Genomic DNA, 10,642 nt, shown 5'->3' on the forward strand with positions numbered 1-10,642 from the left:
GGGGGGGGGGGGGGGGGGGGGGGGGCGTGGCTGAATGCATGTGTTTTTTCGTTGGTAGATTTCATTGAGCTCGTCATTTGAAAAGTAGATCTCCAGACGAATTATTGTGGGTGCTCTTGGATTACACAGTCGACGAAATTTTGTAGAAGTGAAAACTCCCAATTTTGATCATCGAACTGCTTACCCAAAATCCACTTTTTATTCTGGAGGATGCGGGGTGCGTCACAGTAGTTCAGTTTATTTAATTTTCATTGCATTTGTGTTTTGGGGGTTTTTTATGTGTGTATCTGATCACTATTTGGCTTAAACCCAAAAGCACTATTACCACAATGCACCCCACTGGAAAGATTGGACTGTGTCCTTAGGAGTTGCTTTATAATCTACTCGCTCGATTTTATCCAGACTCAGTTGTAACTGGTGGATCTCATCTAATCTTTCCTTCTGCGATGAACAGAGTGTATAGAGTATTCTTATATAGTTTCTTTCTTATAATCAGAAATAAAAATAGCAAAAAATATTTTTCTTCTATCTCTAGTTGGGAAAGTATTGTGAATTCATATTTTGTATTGTTACATTTAGCCAGAAGGTGGAGCAGTTGACTATTTATAAACCAGATTGTATACTGTAGTAAAAAGAAACAGGTACCAATCAAGTTAAAGTGACACTAAACTCAGGAGTTAAAGGAGAGCTATGAGGTGAGTGCTTTCCACTCACCTCATAGTTCTAGCCGACCTGTGACAATGAGACTGTCACAGGTCGGCTCAGTAGATCGGGAGGTGAGCGAACACATAGCCGGCATTCGCTCACCTCTCGATCCTGTCACAGCTCTCTGCCGTGAAAGGGGAGGGGCTGGATTCCCCCCTCCCCGCTCCGATCCGCCAGCGCTGACTGGTGGAACGGACGGGGGAGGGGGCTGGAACAGTTGGCTCTGACTCTAGATAGGCAGAGCCAGCTGTCAGTCACGCAGCTGGGCAGATCCCGGCATAATTGTCGGGATCTGCTTCAGCTGCGGCATCCTAGTATACCGCGAGCAGCAGCTCGCGGTATACTGCGGTGTCTCTGTATACCGCGAGCTGCAGCTCGCGGTATACTGAGCCTAGGGTGACGGGAGGACGCTAGTTTGTGTCCTCCCATTACCCTAAGGAGAACTATGGGGAAAAGCCTTAACCCCATAGTTCTCTTTTAAATCTTAAAAATGCATTCAAGCAGTGGCATCACTAGGGAGGTGCACCTGAGTGACACCATTGGAGGGGGTGACACCAAAATGACTGACAGTCATTTTGGTGTAACCTCCTCTGAAAAGTTGGGCACTCGGGTCATGAACCGAGAGCATGACAGTTGCAGCTCGAGAGAGAGGAGGGAAACCGGCGGCATACCATACCCCACCGGGTGAACGTTTCCTCCTTTTTGCATCTTCTGCGCGATAACGTCATGGCGGGGTGTCACCCGGTGGCCGCTCTGGGTGACACCACGCCTCGGGACGCCACTGCATTCAAGTACCTTAACTATTAACAAAAATGTTTCTTAAGGTGCCGATACACATTACAATTATCGCACAATTATTTTCGTACGAACTGCCACATCATGCACAGACCATTGTGGGTTTCAAATAGCGTTCGTTAGCAATATCACCTTGCCGAATTTCGTCGATTGACAGAACAGATTTTTGTTTGCGCATGAGTAGTGTTCTTGTGATTTTTTTCGTACGAAAACGCCACTAATCCATCAAATTTCATACGATTCGATAAAAGTTTTCTAGCCTGCTGGAAAGACAAAAGTCGAACAAAAGTTGTACAGTAGATGTGGTTGTGCACTACCCATCAACTGTGCAATTATCGTACGAAAACGCAATCGTAGACGAAAATCGTGCGATGATCGTAAGGTGTATGGGCACCTTTATTTGTATATCACTCGGCTGTAGATCCTCAAATCATTTCTGAATTGGTGCTGACACTGTCCTTCCTTCTGGAGGGTGGCTACTTTTGTTCCCCATGGTCCCTGTGTGTGTTGTAAAGTAGCCACCGCTCCAAGCTCACTCCCGTGATGGACTACAGTCTCAATACAAATTAGTAAACTGAACATGAGATTGTCCTCTGGACTAGATTCCATGATGCCATGCGCCACCACATATGAGCACCCACTCCTTGGGACTACATTTCATGATGCCATGCGCCACCACACATGGGCACCCACTCCTCGGGACTACCACCACACATGTGCATACCAGTCCAGCCCGCACTAGCTACCGTACCAGTGTGTGTCAGAAGCGCATGCGAATGAGTGTCTCCATGGGACCCCACAAGAGAACACAGCCACCTGCAAATAGGAAGGCGGGGGCAGCAATCGTGGGGGCCCACCAATGCAGATGGAAGAAAAGCTTTAACAGTGGGACAAGCTGCATGTAATGTAAATGGTGACGCCTGCAGCAGTGCAGCAGAAAGGGATACAAATGTAGGGTTATTATCACTTTAAAATAAAATTGTGATAGTGCAAGTCTTGCTTCCAAGAGGTATGATTGCTTAATACCGGTTTGTGATTGGACCACACAGACAGCCAATCAGAAACCAGCAATGAGCAATCACATCTTCTGAAGAGGGCACTTACACTTTATTTTTGCCCATTCAGGGTAAAGTGACAGTGTTTCTAAAGGACCCTACCCCAGTTATTCTCACATTATCAGCAATCCTTAGCTGCAGCTAGCAGTGGAATCTACTATGTCGTCTGTATCGGGGGCTAGGAGGAGGGGTGATGTCAGGGTGTAAGGAACGTTTATTTTTTTTAAATGTTCTCCTAATGGGAGGTTTTCTTGTATGTTTTGGGGCTTATTTACATGGGCACAGTGTAATAGACAACCAGATCTCTGCATCCAGGAGCCACGAGGGTCGCGTACAGCCCATCTGTACAAATCAATGACAGGCTGCGGATGTACACTGGTGAATGCTACTCCGAGCATATACTAGGGTACAGGTACAGAATGCGTGCTCCTGGACACAGACTGTCTGCTTCCAGGGGTGTACATCTGTATACACATGTATACACCAGGAGCACATTTACCAGCCACGACATGTCATTGATTTGTACAGGAGGATTGCAGAAGGCAACAACAGAGGCTTTCAGGCGCAGAGAACAGGACTTTTTTTTTTTTTAAAGTACACAGGCTTCGGCGCCCATGTGAATGAGTCCTTAAAGCAGGGGTCTTGCAATGCCTCATGAGACTTGTAGTTCCACAACAGCTGGATGATCGAAGTTACCCACATCTGCATTAAAGAATAAGCGAACCTTGCATCTTCAAAACCCACAACCCTGCCTGATTCTATTATGTAGCTGTTTTGGGTACAAAAAAATTGTGCATAATAGTTTTTTTTATACATTTTTTTATATTTAATGCTTCAATAGACATGTGAAAGTTTGGGCAAGGCACACACCCACTAACACAGTGCTGGATAGGAAATGAAGCTAAACTGGGACAGGGACACACCTCTTACCCTTCATCACCATAACCTCAATTATTTCTTCTGCGAGTCCCTAAGAACACTATACACTGAGAGAAGCTGCTGAGTACCAGGCTGAGCCCAAGATGCGGTGAATGGGTTAAGCTCTTAAGCCAACCAAGTGTGGCTCCCGGTAACATGAGCTGTACAGACCTATCTGGCTTCACAAACCAAAACTCACAGCAGCAGCTCGCATCTGGCAAGTCCTACAGCTTAGCCCTGGAGCGCAGGGATCTTGGTACATAGGTGTTCTCTGTAGAGGAACCATCAGATGTGAGGCAGAGAACAGGCTCTTGTGTACAGCATGATCCCTCCTGATGCACCATCCAACAGGACACGACTGAAGGACATTTGGATAGTTGCCTTGCAAAGGTCGTCATGCACAAGGAGAGGACACAGAAGAGGAAGAATTACCGTGCAATGAGGAGCAAGGATGTCCAAGCCTCTTAGACGTGCTTTACACCTTCAGAAAGGTAACAAAAGTGGTCCTGCATGAGATTCTTCTAAATGTAGATATTGTGCATCTCCTTTACATGCATTTTCTAGAGACGTGGTTTTTGCAGACATGCTACACAGACCTCTACCACAGATCCCGAAGCTGTAGGGGACAAGGGGACAGAAGGGACCTGACAGCCAAGGAGGTCTTCCCCCTCACCAGCTCCGGAATGGAGTATTTGTTCAAAAGAAGGAGAGTCCTGAAAACTTGTATAACTTTGTCTTTGGTGTTTGCCACACTGGTGACTATTCATAAACTAAAACTAGTGGAGGAAGGGGCAAAAGGCAGCTTGGCATTTCACACCAGGATCATGCATGAGTGGCTACAGCCGGACAATAGCTCCTCAAAGAGTAACAGCGACAGGACTGGTAATCCTAGAATTCCTGAAGCCGTGGACCTACCACCACCAAGGTGGGACATTAACGAAAGCAGATGCCCTGAAAATACAGCTTTAAGGAGGCAACCCTGGTTCAAGCACGTGGACCCAAGGTTCCATCAGTTCATCTTCCACAGGCATTGCAGATATTTCCCACTGCTGCTCAACCACCCTGAAAAATGCCAAGGAGATATTCACCTACTCATAGTGGTCAAGTCCATAATTGAGCAACACGACCGACGGGATGCTGTGAGAAGGACTTGGGGCAAAGAGAAGGAGGTTGACGGGAAGAAAATCAGGACCCTTTTCCTCTTGGGGACCACATCTACAGGGAAAGACCACTGGAACCTCCAGAGACTTATTGAGCAGGAGGACCACATTTACGGAGACATCCTTCAGTGGGATTTCATGGATACCTTCTTCAACTTGACCCTTAAAGAAGTCAACTTCCTAAAGTGGTTCCACATCTACTGCCCTAGCGTGGAGTTTATTTTCAAAGGCGATGATGACATTTTTGTGAACACTGAAAACGTTTTAGATTTCATAGCCTTCAAGAAGGACGACCCCTTGTTGCCTAGCTTATTCGTAGGGGATATCATTTCTCGAGCAGTTCCCATTAGGAACAAACAGAGCAAATACTTTATCCCCAAAGAACTGTACGACAAACCCTACCCAGTATATGCTGGTGGTGGGGGATTCCTAATGGCTTCTCCCTTAGCTAGAAGACTGTTTGTAGCCTCTGAGGGCATACAGTTGTTTCCCATTGACGACGTGTTTTTGGGACTGTGCCTAAAGTCCATAGGAGTAGAGCCCAAGTTACATCCCGGGTTTAGGACATTTGGAATTAGTAAGAAAAAATCTAGCGCGATGAATAAGGACCCTTGTTTCTACAAGAGCTTGTTGGTGGTCCACAAGCTCAGCTCGCAGGATCTCCTTAAAATGTGGGAGGTTGTCCACCATGAAAAAATCAACTGTGGTAAAGAGGTTCATTTTTAAACAATAATAATAATCCAAAAATATGACGTAGGTAAAATCTGATGAGAAACTGATATTGTAATTTCTATATTATATTAACATTCTTCTAAATTAAAATTCTTATAAATTAAAAAGAAATGCAATTGGTTCTCCTTTCTTTTTGCTCCAGGTGAGTCTGAATGTTTTTTTTTTTTCTTTTTAGCTTTTGTTCTTTGTTTATAAAAAATTATATTTTGTTGTCATAAATATGAATTAGTCTTTCCAGGGCACTTAAACGGTAATTCCACTTTTTCTGACGCAACTAACATACAGTTCAGTAACTAAATAATTATAAATAATTGCCCTTTTTTAGATAAAATATTGTTTTGTTTTTCCTTCTTTTGTTGCGTCTCCATGCTGTTGATCATCTGCATCCTCCTTGTAGCCACTTCTTGTCTATTGTGAGCTGGGGGATAGGTAGCGGGTGCAATTGCTCCCAATAATAGGTTGGACTTGATGGACTAATGTCTTTATTCAACCTCAAATACTATGTAACTATGTAAAAACAAAATCCTAGCCGTGTTCCGGCACTGACTAAACATAGTCCTGGCTACCAATCTGTACAAACCTATTGTTTGTCAGGCTTCAGCAAAACACAATGAGCAACCTTGTGCTCCAGCAGATCGAGACTGTCTGCTCCCCAGGCTCCAGAGCAGCATCTGTTTGCCTCACCTGCACTAAATTGCCACTGAGGCAAAGTGTAAAACCTGTGGCTTACTAGATGTTCCAGAAGGTGTAAAGCCTGCAATACACCTTACAACCATCGCACGACTTTCCTTGTGCGATGGTTGTAAGGTCATTAAAATTTCGTACGACCTTCCCATCTTGGACAGCCAGATCGTACTTGCGATCATCGCAAGCCCTCCCCACTGAGCGGGCAGTGTGCGCTTGCGCACACCGGCACGTGTGGTTTTCATCTTCTGAGCACGTTACCAACCCGGGTTTTCCAGCGTGCTAGGAAGATGAAAGTCGTGCGACCGTACAGTAGATGCGGTCGCAGCTGCCCATACACCTGCCGATTATTGTACGATCACGGGATCACCCGCGATTATCGTACAATAATCGGCAGGTGTATGGGCACCTTAAGAGAGGAATCTGGGTGACACATAAAACCCAGACAGGACTTGTCCTGGCTCTCTACATGATGACCTGCTACACTATATACACTTCAGTGGTGGCTCTATAGCATTTATATAGGTGGGTTTGCTTATGGTGACACCTGTGGACCATGCCTGCGTAATGTGTGTTGAAACAGCCTCCAACTGTAGTCTCCATCTAAAGCTGGCCATACACCTATAGTAATTTAGCCGAAAGTGCCATTTTCGCCCGGTGCCCCCCCTTCACTTTTCGCCCGGGGTCCGCGCCCCTGCTGCCCCCCCCGGTTGTTACGCCACTGCAGATTCCTCCATCTACGCTAAACTGTGTGGATGGAGGAATCTCCCACTGAGACAAGCTTCAGTATCTTCCTAATCGGCCCCACTGGCATCTAAAATACCTGAACAATGCCTGCATCCAATCAGATTGTTCACATATTTTGAGAGCTTAAAACTCCTGTAACAAGGTGACAGCACAGGAGCACAATTTGGAGGCAGGGAAGTGTTGCCACCCCATAACAGGAAGTGCCTTATTAGGACCTTCATGCAGAATCAACAAGTATTACCGGTACTTCATTTAAAGCTGCAGGCTTAAAATATTATTTTTGTAACAAAGTAAAGCCTATGTAGGATTTGATGGGTTTACATATACGGTACAGAATACATTGACAACAGTGGGGGATAAATCCAACAATGCTGTTTAGCGTAGATGGAGGAATCTGTTCTATTTTTTATTTTTTTTGCATTCAGCTCGCAGGTTGAACAGTCTATGGCGTGCTTCAGGGCAGGGAAGTATGATGACTTTGTACATTGCACTGAATGGATATTTGGTTGCCTTATCTCTCTGCAGGCTTTTGCAGTATCCACTGTGCCCAGCTGGAAATGTTTATACAGTAAGCTCTCAGTTATCCAGTATTCAACTAACCAGTACTCTCATCTAACCAGGAAAAAAAATCCCTGTGTACTGATTGTTCTGCGGCATGTTTCAAGCTGGCCATACACCTTACAATTATCTGCAGATTTTCCGTGGTCAGATGGAAAAGGTGCAACAGATTCCTCCATCTACACCTAACTGTGTGGATGGAGGAATCTCCACCTGGGCCAATCTGTTGCACTTTTTCCATCTGACCACAAAAAATCTGCAGATAATTGTAAGGTGTATGGGCACCTTTATCCTGAAAATGATTATGTGTCTATTTTTCTTAATTTGCTTTTGATTACTGCATTTCAATATTAATATGAAGTCAATACAGAGTTTATGTTATGATATGATATGGTATCGTATGGGGTATAGTATGGTGTATGGGGGTATAGTATGGTGTATGGGGTTATAGTATGGGGGTATAGTATGGCATATTGGGGTATAGTATGGGGGTATAGTATGGGGTATAATATGGTGTATGGGGTATAATATGGTGTATGTGGTATAATATGGTGTATGTGGGTATAGTATGGCTTATGGGAGTATAGTATGGCGTATGGGGGTATAGTATGGCGTATGGGGGTATAGTATGGCGTATGGGGGTATAGTACGGGGTATAGTATGGTGTATGGGGGTATAGTATAGGGTATAGTATGTTGTATGGGGGTATAGTATGGTGTATGGGGTATAGTATGGGGGTATAGTATAGTGTATGGGGTATAGTATGGTGTATGGGGGTATAGTATGGGGTATAGTATGTTGTATGGGGGTATAGTATGGTGTATAGTATGAGGGTATAGTATGGTGTATGCGGGTATGGTATGGGGTATAGTATAGTGTATGGGGTATAGTATGTTGTATGGGGGTATAGTATAGTGTATGGGGTATAGTATGGGGTATAGTATGGTGCATGGGGGTAGGGGAGGGGGGTATGGTATGGGGGTATGGTATGGGGTATGGGGGTATAGTATGGGGTACGACATTAGTTAGACCTATTTTTTATAGTAACTCTCAAGCAACCAGAAACTACTCTCATCTGCAATCTTCCAATCCCCGGGGATACCGGATAACCGGGAGTTTACTGTATTTTCAGCCAGCCCTATTACCCTTGTATTATCTATCCCAACAAGACCACCAACGCAGCTTTAGATTTAAGTGTAGGTCCATTTTAAAGGAGCGCTGTCATGAGAACAACCAAGGGTGTAACTACAGGTCACAGGGCCCCACAGCAAAAATGTGATGGGGGCCAACCCCTGATGAGCTCTCTCTGAGCTGTAAATAACAACACCAAGGTTCCAAAGACTCCTCTTGTGCATCTGACAGCTTTCCTACCCTGTAGTCTCTACAGAGGATTAGGGTTGTCACCAACTGCAACCACTCCAACCCTTAATGACACAGTCAGGGCCGGATTTCCCACAAGCCCAACTTAGGCCTGGCCTTGGAGCAGCAGGGGTGTGGAATTCCTATCTCCCGACGCCCGTGACATGCAGTTCCGGGTGCCGGGCAGGTAGTTGTTTTCTACATTTAGCCCTGCTTTGGGCAAGCAGGGCTACATGTACAGCGGGGAAGCTGCCCGCCGCTTGTTTTGTACAAGTGATCCGGGCGATGTCGCTGAGATCACTTGTATGCAGCCTGCATTGAGGAACCCTGCATTGGGGCAGCAGAGAGATTAAATCCAGCCCTGGACACAGTTATCTTCACATGTTCTATGTTTTATTTGCTCAAACAACCTAATGGGGCCCCTGTCACCCCCAGGCCCCATAGTAGCTGCCTGGGCTACTATGTGTATAGTTATGCCATTGAGAAGAACATGGAGGGTGCCATTACTGACCTCTACTTCTGAACATGATAGTTTCCTTGCTGCTCAAATGACATTTGTTCTTTAATACTGTAAGTCGCTGAGACGGAACAAGTATGCAAGTGAAGATTTCTGGTTTCATCCAAACTTTGCAGATCTCGAATACTCAAGCTAGATTTTCGGAATGACAGCCAGACGTCTGAGAAAAATAAATCCACAGCTAGAGGAGGCAAAAAGTACCATCAAAGTGAAACCTTTTCGTGGCCACCTAAAAATATTTAATAATACAAGTTTTCCTGAACACCTAATATTTGGACATTTCACATTTGCTCCGTTTTCGTCTCTTAAATATTCCATTCCAAGTTTTTATTATGTGTGTCCTTGTATACCTGCCAGAAATCTAATGCTGCCCTGGGCACTCTATAACACAATACCAGCCCTGCCTGAGTTCTGGGTAGGTGTTTCTACCAGTATATACCGAGCTATTGCCCGCGATATACTGAGAGCGCCAAAGCTGGGACGGATCCTCACAATACTGTCAAGATCCACCCAGCTGGCTAATTGACAGCTGGCTCTGCCTATCTAGAGGCAGAGCCAGCTGTGCCCGCCCCCTCTCCCATTCATTCATTTCTCCATTCAGTGCTGGAGAATCGGGGAGGGGGGAATCCCTGCGGTGAGCGGTGACCGACAGTCACCACCCTTTGCAGGGAGATGATCGGGAAGTGAGGGGATCGGCTGCATGTTTCTGCTCACTTTCCGATCAATAGAGCCGACCTGTGACAGCTTCTTTGTCAGAGGTCGGCTCTAACTATGAGGATGAATGGAAATCGATCACCTCATAGTTCTCCTTTAAATAGAGAACCCCTTCCCTGTAGGTTATGGAGAAAATGAGACAGGGAGGTGTTCTGCAGTCTTAGACCTTGTACACACCATGTCTATTGAGCTGCATTTTTATGCACACCAGTGCACATGTATAGTATGAACAGGGCACACAGTAAACGCACATGTGCAGTGGTGTGCATAAAAAAATACAGCTCAATGGACATTGTGTGAATGGGCTCTTATAGAGCTTCCTGTCTGAAGGTGACAACGCTTCTCCTCCAGGTACAGCAAGTAAGTGTTGTTACCCTAGGACAGGAAGCGTGTTACTAGCAGGATCAATAGGTGAAAAAAAAGATATAAAGCCTGTAAAAGAAAACTAAGAGAGATAAAAAGATAAAATGTAGCTCTCTTTCTCCTGTATCTGGAACATTGATTCAGGAGCCAAGCAGTGTCCTTTGTTCACCTGACAGCTGCCTCTCCCAAGCTCCCACATCTGCAGACATCTCCCATGGGGGAAGTTAAAACTACCCAAAATACTTGTCCAGCTCCACCCCCTCATATCCAATATATGTGCCTTGGCCTCCTCGATGCTCAGTGGTTGTTCCTGTCCAACCTTTGATCCATCATTG

General features: G+C 45.3%; 1 protein-coding gene across 1 annotated transcript; it reads left to right on the forward strand.

The window, feature by feature from the left end:
- The first annotated feature begins 3,997 nt into the window (after positions 1-3,997).
- LOC108783930 (UDP-GlcNAc:betaGal beta-1,3-N-acetylglucosaminyltransferase 7-like) lies at positions 3,998-5,359 on the forward strand. Its single transcript, XM_018552640.1, has one exon. The coding sequence runs from the start codon at positions 4,025-4,027 to the stop codon at positions 5,357-5,359; it is 1,335 nt and encodes a 444-aa protein (XP_018408142.1). The 5' UTR covers positions 3,998-4,024.
- The last annotated feature ends 5,283 nt before the right edge of the window (positions 5,360-10,642 follow it).

The sequence above is a fragment of the Nanorana parkeri genome, unplaced genomic scaffold (genome assembly GCF_000935625.1).
Source record: "Nanorana parkeri isolate BGI_ZX_2015 unplaced genomic scaffold, ASM93562v1 scaffold94, whole genome shotgun sequence".
NCBI classification, from domain to species: domain Eukaryota; kingdom Metazoa; phylum Chordata; class Amphibia; order Anura; family Dicroglossidae; genus Nanorana; species Nanorana parkeri.

Coding starts and splice junctions, on each gene's coding strand:
- LOC108783930 (XM_018552640.1), top strand. CDS start 4,025: ATGCATTTTCTAGAGACGTGGTTTTTGCAGACATGCTACACAGACCTC.